This window comes from Leucoraja erinacea, chromosome 19 (genome assembly GCF_028641065.1).
Source record: "Leucoraja erinacea ecotype New England chromosome 19, Leri_hhj_1, whole genome shotgun sequence".
Taxonomy (NCBI): Eukaryota; Metazoa; Chordata; class Chondrichthyes; order Rajiformes; family Rajidae; genus Leucoraja; species Leucoraja erinaceus.
In genome coordinates, this window is record NC_073395.1 from 22,330,981 (window position 1) to 22,347,813 (window position 16,833).

The 16,833-nt window shown below is 46.9% G+C and overlaps 1 protein-coding gene across 2 annotated transcripts in view; it reads left to right on the forward strand.

Moving 5' to 3' along the window:
* stab2 (stabilin 2) overlaps positions 1-16,833 on the forward strand; it is a 109,387-nt gene that overhangs the window by 68,284 nt on the left and 24,270 nt on the right. For both annotated transcript variants that reach the window (XM_055650629.1, XM_055650628.1), the window contains exons 39-51: positions 618-713; positions 926-971; positions 1,069-1,142; positions 2,005-2,130; positions 3,192-3,265; positions 5,557-5,628; positions 5,733-5,852; positions 5,975-6,022; positions 6,920-7,003; positions 9,336-9,482; positions 11,759-11,887; positions 14,391-14,450; positions 16,275-16,451. In XM_055650629.1, the coding sequence (XP_055506604.1) occupies positions 618-713; positions 926-971; positions 1,069-1,142; positions 2,005-2,130; positions 3,192-3,265; positions 5,557-5,628; positions 5,733-5,852; positions 5,975-6,022; positions 6,920-7,003; positions 9,336-9,482; positions 11,759-11,887; positions 14,391-14,450; positions 16,275-16,451 (1,253 nt within the window). The remainder of the gene's footprint in view (positions 1-617; positions 714-925; positions 972-1,068; positions 1,143-2,004; positions 2,131-3,191; positions 3,266-5,556; positions 5,629-5,732; positions 5,853-5,974; positions 6,023-6,919; positions 7,004-9,335; positions 9,483-11,758; positions 11,888-14,390; positions 14,451-16,274; positions 16,452-16,833) is intronic.

Here is a 16,833-nt window from a genome sequence, read left to right on the forward strand (position 1 = left end):
TCCCTGTGCACTAACACTGTCCTACACACACTAGGGATAATTTACAATTTTACCAAATCAATTAGGCTACAAATCTGTACATGTTTGGAGTGTGGGAGGGAACTGGAGCACGCAGGAAAACCCACTCAGGTCACTGGGAGAACATACAAACTCCGTACATACAGCTCCCGTAATCAGGATCGAACAGGTCACTGGCGCTGTAAGGAAGCAACTCTACCGCTGCGCCACCATGTTGCATAGGAGTAGGGGAATCAAGAAACAATGGTTTAAGGTGAGGGGCAACTTTTTTACACAAAGAGTGGTAGGTATATGGAACGGGCTGCCAGAGGAAGTAGTTAAAACACGTACAGTCACAACATTACAAAAAAATAATTTGGACAGGTACATGCTTAGGACAGATTTAGAGGGATATGGGCCAAACGTACATAGGTGGGACTAGTGTAGATGGGGCATGTTAGTCGACCATTCACCTTATCTGTGCCTTTCACGATTTTGCACACCTCTATAAGCAGGGGAGGAAGCTTCATTGAAATTATGCTTACCGCCATTGAATGTTTTCTGATTATTTTCTTGTTTTTACGCTTCAAAAATAACTTATGCCGTGAATGTCTTTCTAGAATGCAAATGTGGTCATGGTAAATGCAGTGAAGGACTTAATGGGGACGGCACTTGTGAATGTGAACCTGGATGGAGGGGCGTCGCGTGTGATGCAGGTAGGTTTTTCTTGTGAATGTCAACTTCCTCCTCGTATCGTCAAATGCTTCAAATGCGGTCTGACCAGTGCCTTATAAAGCCTCATCATTACATCCCTGTTAACTTCTAAAAATGGTAACTCAGCAGGTCAGGCAGCATCTTGGGAGAACATGGATAGGTGATGTTTCGGGTCGGGACTACCATTTGTAACATGTGCTCTGTTTGTTTACAGAAACCGCTGACAGTCTGTGTGGTGACATTTGCCATTCAAGTGCTAAGTACGTACTCCGGTAGCTCAGAAGCTTTGAACGAGTGACATTTCTGTTTCAGTAGTTATCTGTTACTCACACTCTGAACTTTGATCTTCTTGTCTAGTTGCATCGAGACAGTGGGCTATGCCCACTGCAAATGTGCGGCTGGCTTCAAAGGCAACGGCACCTTCTGCGAAGGTAAGCTTGAATGTTGAGCTCTTCGCTGTTCAGACAACTTTGGACATTGCCACTAACCCATGAAGTGTAATGTTGAATTTGATTCCTGAATTAATAGCAGAGATGCATTGGGGCAATGGCACCGATAGAGCTGCTGCCTCATGGTGCCAGAGACCCGGGTTCACTCCTGACCTCAGGTGCTGTCTGTGCGCAGCTTTGCACGTTCTCCCTGTGACCGCGTGTGTGGGTTTTCACCCACACCCAAAGACGTGGAGGTTTGTAGGTTAATTTGCCATCAGTAAAATAGTTCCCACTGCGTAGAGAGCGGATGAGAAAGTGGGATAACAAAGAACTGGTGTGAATGGGTGATCGATGCTCAGCATGGTCTCAGTGGACTGAAGAGCCTGTGTCCATGCTGTATCTCTAAACTAAATAGTTTTCCAATCAGTAAAGTACCACATTCCAATCAAACTTTGCTTGACCAAGGCTGGCTATGGTTTATCTCCTTATAAGGGTAAAAGCTCTAACATACAAGGGTGACACAGTGGCGCAGCAATAGAGTTGCTTCCTTATAGACCTGGTTTGATCCAAACCTCAGGTGCTGTCTGTATGGAGTTTGCACGTTCTCCCTGTGATCGCGTAAGTTTCCCACAGGTGCTCCAGTTCTCTCCCACTTTCCAAAGACGTACAGGGTTGTAGGTTAATTAGCTTCTGTAAATTATCCCTAGTGTTGTAGGATAGAACTAGTGTACAGGTGGTCGGCGCAGTCTCGATGGGCAGAAGGGGCTGTTTCCACGCCGTATCTGGACTAACGTTTAAATAACGTTACCCGTGGGATGCAATGATATCGCTGACTTATTTGGGTGCCTGCTTATTATCACAGCTGTGGATGCCTGCAAAACAAACAATGGAGGGTGTTCAGCCAACGCGAACTGCAAAAAGACTCTCCCAGGTCAAAGACAGTGTCTCTGCCAGCCCGGGTACACGGGCGATGGACTCGTATGTGTCGGTGAGAATAGTACATTATATATTCATAAGCCATAGAAGCAGAATTAGGCCATTCGGCCCATCAAATCTACTCCACCATTCAACCATGGCTGATCTATCTTTCCCTCCCAACCCCATTCTCCTGCCTTATCCCCATCACCCTTGACACCCGTACTAATCAAGAATTTGTCAATCTCCACTTTAAAAATATCCATTGTCTTGGTCTCCACAGCCGTCTGTGGCAATCAATTCCACAGGTTCACCACCCTCTGGCTAAACAAATTCCTCCTTGTCTCCTTTCTAGAGGTTAGTCCTTTTATTCTGAGGCTGTGCCCTCTGGTCCTAGACTCTCCCACTAATGGAAACATGTTCTCCATATCAACGTTATCCAAGGCTTTCCACGATTCATAAGTTTCAATGAGGTCCCCCTCATTCTGCTAAACTCCAGTGAGTTCAGGCCCAGTACCGTCAAACGTTCATCATACGTTATCCATGCCTGGATCATTCTCATAAACATCCTCTGGGCCCTCTCCATCGCCAGCACATCCTTCCTCAGATATGGGGCATCAAAACTGCTCACAATTCTCACAATTATCCAAAAACCCTTCAATTCATTAAATAGTTTCAACAACACCGGCCCACTCTTGTGTTTAATTTTACAATAGTATCAACAATTGTAATTTTGACAGTTACTATTTTGAATGTGCAATGTTATTTAAGAAATCTTTTATGTTATTTCTATCGTGACCCATTTGTGTAATGATAGATTTTTATTAATGTCGGAGCATAGTCGATGGGCCAAATGGCCTAATTCTGCCCCTTTGTCTTGTGGCCTTATGGAACCCAAATGGGTTATGTTTCGATGACATGCCGGTACTTTGTGGGCACTGTTACTAGTTTAAACTTTTTAATTCATTTAAATTCCCCTACTGTTACGGAAGGATTTTAACTTGCGTTTCTGGACCATGAACCCGAGATCCCAGGATTGCTATTTTAGTAACATAATCATAATGCGACTGACTCTAATTAACTCGAGATTACAAAGTTATAGAAGGTTTTGTTTCATTCTTTCTGTCCTTTAAGGAATTAACCCCTGCTTGGAGAACAATGGAGGCTGCCACGTCAATGCTGAATGCACTCAAACTGGGCCAAACCAGGTCAGTTACAACAAGTCCACTGTGTCCACCATTCTGCCCACCATTCCTCCCTTACCCGACTCAACTCTTCGCCCTTCCTTCTCATCAAATTCCGTAACTTGCAGCCTTTATGTTGTGGCAGTCCAGACCATCACGCAAACCAACCTCCCTTCCATTGACTCCATCTACACTTCACACTGCCTCGGCAAGGCTACCAGCATAATCAAGGGCCAGTCTCATCCCCGGTCTCTCCCTCTTCACCCCTCTCCCATCAGACAAGGGGTACAGAAGTTTGAAAATGTGTAACTCCAGATTAAGGGACTGTTTCGTCCCAGCTGTTATCAGGCAACTAAACCAACCTATCAGCAACTAGAGAGTGGTCCTGATCTCCCGTCTACCTCATTGGAGACCCTGGGACTATCTTTAATCAGACTTTACTGGTCTTTATCCTGCACTAAACATTATCCCTTTATCCTGGGTCTGTACACTGTGGGCAGCTCGATTGTAATCATGTATAGTCTTTCCATTGACTGGATACACACAACAGAAAGCTTTTCTCTGTACCTCGGCACACAGGACAATAAACTAAACTAAACTAATCTATCTAGCACCTCCCAGTCTCTGTTGCTATCTCCACCCATCCATCCCCCACCTGCCTCCACCTGCCCATCAACCCTTCCTTGTCTAGATCCAACTAACACCTGCCACCTCCTACCTCATTCCTTCCTCACCTCTTTAATCTAGCTATCTCCCCACCCCCCCTCCATCCCCCACACCTTTGCCTCCACAGATGCTGCCTGACCAAACAAAAAAGATGCAAAACGCTAGAGTAACTCAGCACACCAGGCAGCATTTCTGAAGAACGTGGGTAGATGACATTTAGGGTTGAGACCCTGCTTCTTGGGCGGCACAGCGATACAGTTGCTTCCTTACAGCGCCAGAGACCCGGGTTCGATTCTGACTATGGGGGGTGCTGTCTGTATGGAGTTTGCACGTTCTCCCAGTGACTGCGTGGGTTTTTCTCCGGGTGCTCCGGTTCCCTCCCACACTCCAAAGACGTGCAGGTTTGTAGGTTCGTTGGCTTCTGTGAATTGTCCTTAGTGTGTAGGATAGATCTAGTGTACGATGATCGTGGTCAGCACGGATTCGGTGGTCCGATGGTCTGAAGGGCCCGACTCCACACACTGTATCTCTAAATGAAACTAAATTTCAGATTTTGCCACTTTATAGTGGTGTTGCTTCATGTACTTTAAGAACATCATGTACCTCCCTGCTCCCTGCACTGCATAGTTCACTTGCACACTGAAGAAGGGACCCGATGTGAAAATTCGCCCAACAATGTTCTCCAGAGGTACTGCCTGATGCGCTGAGTAACTCTGGCACTTTGTGTCTTTCACTGTAAACCAGTTCCTTGTGTTTCGAGTTCTTCCTGGCAGCTCGGTTTGAGCTTCATTACTCCACACACGTTCACACCCAATTTATGTTCATCGTGTCGAGTGTAATTGATCCCAGGGTGTTGAAGTTTCCACCCTCTGTCTGACACACCGGGCCACTGGTTCCCACATCCCATCACATTCACCGGGACGCCAGTTCCCACGTTCCTTTCAAACTCACCTGCTTCTGTTTTAGACTTTAGCGTTTGGGAGATACAGCGCAGAAACAGGCCCTTCGGCCCATCGAGTCCGCACCGACCGGTGATTAACACGGTACACCAGCACCATCCTACACACTGGGGACAATTTACTATTTTACTGAAGCCAATTAACCTTTAAACCTGTACGTCTTTGGAATGTGGGAGGAAACTGGAGCACCCAGAGAAAACCCACATAGTCACAGGGAGAACGTACAAACTCCGTACAGACAGCACCCGTAGTCAGGATCGAATCTGGATCTCTGCCGCTGTGAGGCAGCAACTCTACTGTTGTGCTACTGAGACGTCCCCATTTTGCGCTCTTCCTTGAAACTTACTTAGGTCTAGCTACATATGCCTCCATTAAACTCACTGTGTTCATGGGTCATTTTATTTTTCTATTGTGTGACACCTGAATGAGTTAAACATCTTCTGGAGTAATAGTAAAACCCCCTCGACTGTCTTCACTAAAGTCTCAAGGGTGGCCTATTAACAGAGTTTTCCTGCTTTTGTCAACCCAATGTATGCCCCGTAATCACTTACCTGGAGTCATAGAGTCCGAAACAGCCCAACCCATCATGACGCGTGATCTACATCAGTCCCATTTGGCCCATATTACCTCCATCCCGTTCTCTTTCATGACTGATTTTTGCTTACGATGAATTCCACTTGATGGTTTCAGGCCGTGTGCAATTGCTTACTTAACTATGAAGGTGATGGGAAGACCTGTAAACCAATGAATCCGTGTAAAGTGGTGAGTATCTGTGTTGGTCTTTATTGTGTCTCATTGTCAACCGCTTATTAATTGTGCAGAAACGTAGAAACCAGGAGTGAGCACTTTGGTCCCGTTTATTTCAGGACAATGGTGGCTGTAGTCCATCTGCCAAATGTAATCACACTGGTCCCAATGAACGTTCGTGCAGTTGCTACCCAAGGTACGTGGGCGATGGAATTACCTGCAAAGGAACCATATACAAGGTGCGTCCCGTGACCTGGGCATCAGCTTCTTCCATTTGGAAAGTTATTCCATCAACGTCTTCACTTTCACTTCCCCCCACCATCCAGCCTCTCAAAGGTGACCTCTCGCCCTTGTCTTTCAGGAGATGTTTTGGAATGTCGCTTCGTACCGCTTTTTCTACTTCATCAAGGTAAAAGAAATCGTTTCCCCGAAGAGAGGAGGAATTAATGGTGATGTATACGGAGGCATTGGATGTAAATACAAGCTCACTGGCAGACAGAATCAGTTCAGAATGTGAAAGCTTTGGAGGAACGAGAATTACTGAGATGAGACAAAGATGTATCAATGTTGGTTCTATCCTGGAGCTAAAAAAAATAAACTGCTGGAGGAACGTAGAAGAAGGGTCTCGACCCCAAAAGTCATCTGTCCATTCCCTCCACAAATGCTGCCCGACCCGCTGAATTCCTCCAGCAATTTATAGTTTACTCAAATAAAAGCCCAGTGGCGCAACGGTAGAGTTGCTGTGTTACAGCGCCAGAGACCTGGGTTCGATTCTGACTACAGATGCTGTCTGTACGGAATTTGTACGTTCTCTCCGTGACCTGCGTGGGTTTTTTCTGGGTGCTCCGGTTTCCTCCTGCAATCCAAAGACATGCAGATTTGTCAGTCAATTTGGCTTTGGCAAACATTGTAAATTGTCCCTAGTGTGTAGGATAGGGCTAGTTTACGGGGATCAGTGGTCGGCACAGACTCGGTGGGCTGAAAGGCCTGTCTCTGAACAAAACTGAACCGAGCTAATCGCCCGTTCACACTTCTACCACATTATCAACCAATTACTGTACATTAGGGCCACTTAACCTACAAACTTGCATGTCTTAGGGATGAAGGTGGATACAGGTGCACCTGGAGGTAACTCAGGGGGAGAACGTGCAAACCCCGCACAAGCAGCAGCGGAGGTCAGGATCGAACCCGGGTCTCTGGCGCTGTGCGCCACTGTGCCTCCCTTGGAGGTTCATCATTGATATTCAGTTTAACCGTGACTCCTACTGAGATAAAGCAATGCAGCTTTACTTTCCTGTCCTCACAGGATAACGGCATAACTGAACTCGCCAGCCCAGGTCCCTTCACTGTGTTCGTTCCTAGAAACGAAGCTTTTGAAAACGATTCCCGGGTAAGTCTGAACATTTCCCAAAATAAGCTCTTTGACGCTTTCTACCCAACCGAGTCATTGTATTGTATTGTATTCAAATTTGTTGTCATTGTCTCAATTTGAGACAACAAAATGAATTTCCCTTACAGGCAGTATCATAAAAAAAAAATCACAAAAAAATAAATAAATAATAAATAAATAATAAAACATATTAAAATAAAATTGAAATTGAATTAAAATTTAAAAAAAAGCACAAACACAGAAAGTCCACGACACAACATAACATAAATGGCACCAAGGTGAGCATGGCACCATAGTCCAGCCAGCCTCCCCTCCGTGTTCATCCGTGGTCGGGGACTTCCGAGCACCCGCAGTCGCCGCCCCGGTTGGCCCGATGTTCAGGCCCTCACGCCGGGCTGGTGGAACGCCGACGCCGAACCCCGACGGTGAGCATCCTCCTCCTCAGCGGCCCGGACCTCCTGATCAGCCGTCTCCCGCTGCCGGAGTCTGCAGCTCCTGAGTCCGCAGGCTGAGCCGGGCAGAGTCGCAGGACCCCGCGCTGTCCATCAGCGCCGCCCACGTTGGGAGCTCCGCAAACCGCAGCTCCAGGATGTCGGTGCAGCAGGTCCAGCACTCCGGGCTCCAGACGGCGGCCCCCGGTAAGGCATCGCCAGCCCCGCGATGTTTCAGCGCTGTCCCGCCGCAGCAGTCGATCCCGGCAGGAAAGGCCGCGCCAATCCAGGTAGGTAGGCTGCTGTGGGGGGAGGGGGGGAGGCGAGGACGCGACTCGAATAATAGTCGCGTCCTCACCAGGAAGCGGCTGAAGGACGGTATCCCCCGCACCAAAAAAACACAAAAAAACACACGTTTACATAACTAAATAAACAAAAAAACAAAAAGATACCAGGCTGTAGGTGGAGGCTGCTGGCACCAGCGCCACTGGAAGTACAAAAGAGGTCATAGAGGTTGGGAGGTCATGCTGCAGTTATATGAGATGTTGGTGAGGCTGCATTTAGAGTATTGTGTTCAGTTCTGAGCACCATGTGATAGAAAGGATGTCTTCAAGCCAGAAAGGGTGCAGGGAAGATTTATGAAGATGTTGCCAGAACTCGAGGGCCTGAGCTAATAGGGAGAGGTTGAGTAAGCTAGGACTCTATTCTTTGGAGCGGTGTAGGATGAGGGTGATCTTATCGAGGTGTACAAAATCATGAGAGGAATAGATTGGGGAGTCTCTTGCCCAGAGTAGGGTAATTGAAAACCCAAGGACATAGGTTTAAGGTGAGGGGAACAAATAGGAATTTGAGGGGTAAGTTTTTCACACAAAGGGTGGTGGGTGTATGGAACGAGTTGCCAAATTAGGTAGTTGAGGCAGGTACTATCGCAAAGTTTCAGAAACATTCAGACATGTACATGGATAGAACAGGTTTACAGAGATATGGACCAAAGACAGGCAGGTGCGAATAATGTAGATGGGACATGTTGGTCGGTGTGGGAAAGTTGGGCTGAAGGGCCTGTTTCCACACTGTAAGACTGTATAATTCAATGTTATCTTCAATCATCTTGAGCCTCACATCCGCCATGTCATTAAAACCTCCTTCTTTCATCTCTGCAACATCGCCAAACTCAGACCCTCTCTCACATGGCCCGCTGCTGAAAGACTCATCCATGCCTTCATCTCCTCCCGACTGGACTATTGCAACTCACTTCTCCTTGGCATCAGCTCCACCTACATCAACCGACTCCAATTGGTCCGGAACGCAGCCGCCCGACTCATCACCCACACCAAATCCTGGTATCACATCACTCCAGTCCTCAAACAACTTCACTGGCTTCCCATCTCCCACCGGATCACCTACAAAATCCTGATCCTCACCTACAAAGCCCTCCACCATCTGGCCCCCCCATATCTCACTGACCTCCTCTCCCCCTACCAACCCTCACGGTCCCTCAGATCCACATCAGCCGGTCTCCTCTCCATCCACGTCCAACCTCCGCAGTTTAGGGGACAGAGCCTTCTCCAGGGCAGCTCTCAGGCTCTGGAACTCCCTCCCCCAACTCCGCAATTCCGTGTCCCTCACCATCTTCCAGTCCCGCCTCAAGACCCATCTCTTCACCTCTGCCTATCCTTAGCCCCACGTCGCCCTCCCTTTTCATCTGTGCATTAATTGCCTTATTATTGTGTTTTGTATTGAATTCTGTCTTTACTTTGTGTACTAGTCATGTCTCTACTATTTATTTAATTCCCCTTACATGTTTTTCCTCTACCTGCAAAATTTTTGTAAGGTGTCCTTGAGACTCTTGAAAGGCGCCCATAAATAAAATTTATTATTATTATTATTATTATTATTATTAGATATCCGAATGGAAAGCAAAGGGACAAATGTCCCAGATAGTTCGTTACCACATTGTGGCGTGTAACCAACTGCTGCTCAATCGCCTCATCAAGATGAAGGTTCTCACGTCCCTTCAAGGAGAAACCATCCGGCTGTCCAATGTCAACGTGAGAAGCAGAGATGTGAATGCGTGTGAACTGTGTGTTGCTTGACATCAATGTTGTGGGGGTGAAACTGCTGCTCAGTGGACAACGCTCTCTCCAACTGGTGGTGGGATCAAACCACCTTTAACTTTAGACTTTACTTTAGAAATACAGTGCAGAAACAGTCCCTTCCACCCACCCCGACCAGTGATCACCCTGTACACTAGCGCTATCCTACCCACTTTACATTTTTGCCGAAGCCAAGGCTTGTAGGTTAATTGGCTTTTGGTAAAATTGTAAATTGTCTCTAGTGTGCAGTATTGTGCAGGTGCACGGGGTGATCTATGGTTGGTGCAGATTCGGTGGGATGAAGGGCCTGCTCCTGTGCTGACTCTCTAAGGTCAAAAGGGATCTGCCCCACTTTCATGACCTAATTCACAACATCTGCCGAGTTTGCCTTTGATTCATACTCACAGCATGGTCGTCACAAGGTCGTAGGAGGTCATAGGTAGGTCGTGATGCTAGTCGTAGGTACTCGTGGCATCAAGTAGGTCGGGGCGTTTTTTCAACATGATGAAAAATGTCCACGAGTAAAAAAGGTTGTGAATTAGGTCTTGAAAGTGGGACAGGCCCTAGTTTATTCACCTATAAGCCTGTACATCTTTGGAGTGTGGGAGGAAACTGGAGCACCCGGAGAAAACCCACACAGTCACAGGGAGATCATACAAACTCCGTGCAGACAACACCCGTAGTGAGGATCGATATGGGGTCTCTGGTGCTGTAAGGCAGCAACTCTACCGCTATGCCACTGTGTTGCCCTAAGAGCACAGGAGGCTGAGGGGTGATTTTATAGAGGTGTATGAAATCAAGAGGGGAATAGATATGGTGAATGCATATAGGGGTTTACCCTTGGTAGTGGAATCAAGAATTAGAGGGCATAAATTTAAAGTGAGAGGGGAAAGATTTAATAGGAACTTGAAGGGCAACTTTTCACACACAGGGCTGTGGGTATATGGAACTAGATGCCAGAGACCTGGACCATTTCCAACATCTCCCTACCATTTCTAGACCTCACCGTCTCCATCACAGGTGACAGACTACTGACCAACATCTACTATAAACCCACTGACTCCCATGGCTATCTGGACTACACTTCTTCCCACCCTGTTTCCTGTAAGATCTCCATCCCCAATTCCAATTCCTCCATCTATGCCACATCTGCACCCAGGATGAGGTGTTCCAAACCAGGGCATCGCAGATGTCCTATTTCTTTAGGGAATGGTGCTTCCCCTCTTCTACTATAGATGAGGCTCTCACCAGGGTCTCTTCTATGCTCCATAACTCTGCTCTCACTCCCAACCCCCACTCGTTACAAGGGCAGAATCCCCTTTGTCTTCACCTTCCACCCTACCAGCCGTCGCATACAACAAATATTCCTCCTACATTTTCGCCACCTCCAACGGAATCCCACCACTGGCCACTTCTTCCCATCTCCTCCCCTTTCGGCTTTCCGCAGAGACCGCTCCCTCCGTAACTGGTCAATTTGTCCCTTCCCACCCAAACCACGCCCTCTCCTGGCACTTTCCCCTGCAACCGCAGGAAATGCTACACTTGTCGCTTTACCTCCCCCCTTGACTTCATTCTTGGGCCCAAGCAGTCTTTCCAGGTGCGGCAGAGGTTCACCTACACCTCCTCCAACCTCATCTATTGCATCCGCTGCTCTAGATGTCAGCTGCTCTACATCGGTGAGACCAAGCGTAGGCTTGGCGATCGCTTCGCCCAACACCTCCGCTCCGTTCGCAATAACCAACCTGATCTCCCAGTGGCTCAGCACTTCAACTCCCCCTCCCATTCCAAATCCGACCTTTCTGTCCTGGGCTTCCTCCATGTGAGGACCACCGTAAATTGGAGGAGCAGCACCTCATATTTCGCTTGGGCAGTTTCCACCCCAGCGGTATGAACATTGACTTCTCTAATTTCTCCTCCCCTTCTCAGCTCTCCCTCAGCCCACTGACTCCGCCTCTTCCTTTCTTCTTCCTGCCCCTCCCCACCCTCACATCAATCTGAAGAAGGGTCTCGACCCGAAACGTTGCCTATTTCCTTCGCTCCACAGATGCTGCCTCACCCGCTGAGTGTCTCCAGCATTTTTGTCCACCAAGCACTGTGGTCACTCCCTTCTTGTCTGTGTCAGCATAAATGAAGCAGTAGTGGAGATGTTTCCCTCGTGTGTATTAATGACAGATAAGGATAACTTTGATTACTATGATGTTAATTGTTATTTATTCTCTTTTAACTGTCAGAACGTCTTGATGCTAAACAATGAAGCAAAGATCATTACGAGTGATGTCATCAATGGTAACGGTGTGATCCACTATATAGACAAGTTACTCGTACCACAAAATCAGTTTGATGCTCCCAAGAATAGTCAGGTAAGGCCGGCAATGCTCACCATTATTACCAATTCTCGTACACTTTCACTATGTTTCACAAATATGGATTGTTTTCTCTGGAGCATTGGAGCCTGAGGGACACCTGTTAGACGTTTTAATGAGCAGCCTCCACCTTCAGCCAGGTATCTTTTTGTTTTTTTGTTTTTTTAGTTATGTTGAAGTGTGTTTTTTATGATTTTTTTAATGTCTTTATGTGGGGGAAGAGGGCACGTGCGGGGGATACCGTCCTTCAGCCGCTTCCTGGTGAGGACGCGACTATTATTCGAGTCGCGTCCTTGCCCCCCCCCCCCCCCAGCGGCCTACCTACCTGGATTGGCGCGGCCTTTCCTGCCGGGATCGACCAGAGCTCCAGCAGCAGCGGGACAGCGCTGTAACATCGCGGGGCTGGCAATGCCTTACCGGGGGTCGCCATCTGGAGCCCGGAGTGCTGGACCTGCTGCACCAACATCATGGAGCTGCGATTTGCGGAGCTCCCAACGCGGGCGGCGCTGATCAACAACGCGGGGTCCTGTGACTCTGCCCGGCTCGACCTGCGGACCGGGAGCTGCAGACTCCGGCAGCGGGAGGCGGCTGATCAGGAGGTCCGGGCCGCTGAGGAGGAGGATGCTCACCATCGGGGATCGGCGTCGGCGTTCCACCAGCCCGGCGTGAGGGCCTGAACATCGGGGCGGCGACTGCGGGTGCTCGGAAGGCCCCGATCGCGGATGAACATCTGGGAAGATCGGAGGGGAGGCTGGCTGGACTATGGTGCCTTCCTCACCTTGGTGCCACTGTGTTGTGTTGTATCGTGGACTTTCTGTGTTTGTGCTTTTTTTTAATTTCTATTTTATTTTTTTAATACGTTTTAATATTTATTATTTATTTATTTTTATGATTCTGACTGTAAAGTGAAATTCATTTTGTTGTCTCTAATTGAGACAATGACAATAAATTTGAATACATTACAATACAATACAATACAATACGTTTATCAAAATATGAGAGGTATAAATAGGGTAGACAGTCAAAAACTTTTTCCTAGGGTGGAAATATCAAATATTAGAGTGCATAGCTTTAAGTCGAGAGGGAGAATGTTTAAAGGAGATGTGCAGGGCAGCATTTTTTACACAGAAAGTGGTGGGGGCCTGAAGGAAAATGTGAAAGCAGACACGATAGCTGTTGGACGGACATCAACTTTATGGAAGAAGCTCATCTGTCAGCCCAAAGCTTGTTGGTCTCCCAGCAGAGTGGGATGTCCGGGGAATGTTGCCGACTGGCCTGCTCCAGACGACAAGCCTACATGCTGAGGTTCAGTGCAGCCAACGCCAAGGCTCGGTGGGGGAGGACCACAGACTAGGGTCCTTCCGCTGCTGAACATTGGGGGGCACCTCAAACAAGGGAAGGGATATCACCCTGGGGAGCCACATCAGTGTTAAAGATGCTGGGTATAATAATATTTCCATAAACACTACCAAATACAACGCTAATGAATGTGTGTAGAATCATTGTGGAGAATATCGGAATACATTTTGGCACAGTTCTTGTTTTGTATGTAGTTTTAATTTTGAATAAAGTTTATTTCCGGAAATAGAACAGAAAGCAGATACAATAGTGGCATTTAAGAGATATTTAGATGGGTCCAAAGACACGCTGGGAATGAAGGGATATGGATCACTTGCAAGCAGTTGGGATTAGTTTAGTTTGGCATCAGGGTCAGCACAGACATTATGGGCTGAAGGGCCTATTCCTGTGCTGTGAAAGGTCTCGACCCGAAACATCACCTCTTCCTTCTCTCCAGAGTTGCTGCCTGTCCCGCTGAGTCACTCCAGCTTTTTGTGTCTATCTTCGATTTAAACCAGCACCTGCAGTTCATTCCTACAATGTGCTGTTCTATGTTCTCTATAAATTCTTGTTATAATAATGACCAATACAAAATGAAAATAATGGTTTATGATTATTTACTCAAGCAATTTCTAAATTGGCATGCAGTTGTAGTGGTTTAAATTTCCATGATATAAATTTCCTTTTGCTGACCAAATAGTAATAACAGGGATAAGACAGGTTTTACATGGATAGGACAGATTGAGATGAATACGGGCCAAGCACAGTCAGGTGGGACTAGTGTCGCTGGGACATGTTGGTCGGTGTGGGCATGTTGGGCCAAAGTGCCTGTTTCCACTCTAAGACTCTCTATGACTCTAATTGTACAGGGCAGGAATATGACAAAGCAAATGTAATGTGTAGAAAGGAACTGCAGATGCTGCTACATACCAAAGATAAACACAAAGCACTGTGGGTCAGGCAGCATCTCTGGAGGAAAAGGATGGGTGATGTTTTGGGTCGGAACCCTTCTTTAGAGACTTATCTAAATGCAAATCTATCTAAAGCAAATATAATAACAGCCTTTAATGCCACAATCACAATGTTGGAAACCAGGCAGGTTTTACACCGAGTGGAAGATTTCTTCTTCCTAACAGATTTTCAATCTATTTCCTCCCTCCAGGTAAACTTGACAACGCTGGCAGCAGAGAATGGATACTCTGTCTTTGTTAATCTTCTACAGGTAAGCCAGCCTTATTCTTATAGATAAGACAAAAATACATTCCATGAAGAGCCATTTGGAAAGATTGCACTATAACCTCCTTGACAAGGAGTTATTACACAATCGTTGTGTTTTCAAGCACTTAGCATTATAGAAAATCTCTTTGCAAAACCAATTGTGCCAATAAGGAAGACAGGGTTAGGATCCAGAGAATTCCAGACTAGCAATCTGGTATTTGGGGTTAATTGGCTTCTGTAAATTGTCCCTTGTGTGCAGGATCGTGTATTGGCGATTGGTGGTCTACACTTTAGACTTTAGAGATACAGTGTAGAAACAGGCCCTATGGCCCACCGAGTCCACGCCAACCTCCAATCACCCCCTACACTAGCACTATCCTACACCCTGGGGACGATTTAAAATTTACAATTGGAGCCTCATTAACCTACAACATGTGTATGTCTTAGGAATGTGAGAGGAAACTGGAGCACCTGTAGAAACCCACGCTGTCAGAGGGACACCGTATAGACTCCGTACAGACACAGTACCCGTTAGTCAAGATTGAACCCGGGTCTCTGGCACTGACGTTAGACACAAAGCGCTGGAGTTACTCAGGCAGCATCTCTGAAAAAAATGGATGGGTGACATTTTGAGTTGGAACCCTTCCTTACACGGAGAGTAGAAGTGGGCGGTGGGGGAAGGAAAATAACCCCTAGTCCACCTACAATGTTCCACTGTTCGCATCCATGTATCCCTCGTGTGAACCACACCTTCCCCAGACAACAATGGACCATGATGGGCTCCACCCTTCCTTGGTCATTTGTTGCCGGCCCTGATTTGTTCTGCTCATTTCTCGCCTCCAGTTTATTATCTCCCCCACCCCCACCACCCCTCCGCCTCTATTTTCAGTCTGAAGAAGAGTTCTGTCCCAAAACATCACCTATTCTTTTTCTCCAGAGATGCTGCCCGACCTGCTGAGTTCCTCCAGCACTGTGTCTATCTTCATTATTATTCTGTACCGTGTTGCAAAGCTAGAAGAGTTTTCATCTCTATCCTCTGTCCACCCATCTGCCAGTTAAAATCCCCCTCATCTGTATCCACCTATCACTTAGAAAATAGGTGCAGGAGTAGGCCATTCGGCCCTTCGAGCCTGCACCGTCGTTCAATATGATCATGGCTGATCATCCAACTCAGTATCCTGTACCTGCCTTCTCTCCATACCCCCTGATCCCTTTAGCGACAAGGGCCACATCTAACTCCCTCTTAAATATAGCTAATGAACTGGCCTCAACTCCCTTCTGTGGCAGAGAATTCCAGAGATTCACCACTCTCTGTGTGAAAAATGTTTTTCTCATCTTGGTCCTAAAAGATTTCCCCCTTATCCTTAAACTGTGACCCCTTGTTCTGGACTTCCCCAACATCGGGAACAATCTTCCTGCATCTAGCCTGTCCAACCCCTTTAGAATTTTGTAAGTTTCTATAAGATCCCCCCTCAATCTTCTAAATTCTAGTGAGTACTTGCCAGGCTTTGTCTTTCCACTCCCCCCCAGCTTTCTCCCCACTTAAATATTCCTGCACATGTATTTTTAAGGTGCAGTTTGACAGATTCTTGGTTAGTACGAGTGTCAGGGGTTATGGGGGAGAAGGCAGAAGAATGGGGTTGAGAGGGGAAGATAGATCAGCCATGATTGAATGGCAGAGTAGACTTGATGGGCCGAATGGCCTAATTTTGTTCCTATAACTTATGAACTATCCACTCACTCCAAGGATGCAGCCTGGCCCGCTGAGTTACTCCAGCACTTTGTGTTTTGCTGTAGAGTTCTAACCTGTTTCTTCTTTTCTCTCCAGGAGACAAACCTATTGAACATGATCAGCGACCCAGCCCATAAACCTGTCACTGTGTTCTTACCGAGAGACAGCGTGATGAAGTCCTTACCTAAAAGTCAACGGGATTTCCTATACAATGTGGAGAACAGAAATGCCTTGATCGAATACCTTAAGTTTCACATTCTCAGGGATGCCAAGGTAACTTCTGTAACTCAGGACTGAGTTTAAACGTTGATTTACTTTAGTTCAGGATTCACTCGTGAATTTAACCTATTTTTATGATTCATGTGATAATCGTAACTGAAGAGCGTGACACTGGTTATAAATAACATTCAATGGAACGCAGAACAAGAACTGGCCCTTCAGCATACAACATCTGTGCTGGCCATGATGCCCCAGACCATCACCCGGACCTGAACAAGACCCAGATCACTCCATTCCCTGCATAATTGGACTATACTGAACTAAACATTGTACCCTTCATCCTGTATCGATACACTGGGGGCAGGTTGATTGTGATCATGTATACATATGGACTATACATGATTACACATAAGCCATCAACTAGTTCTATCCTAGG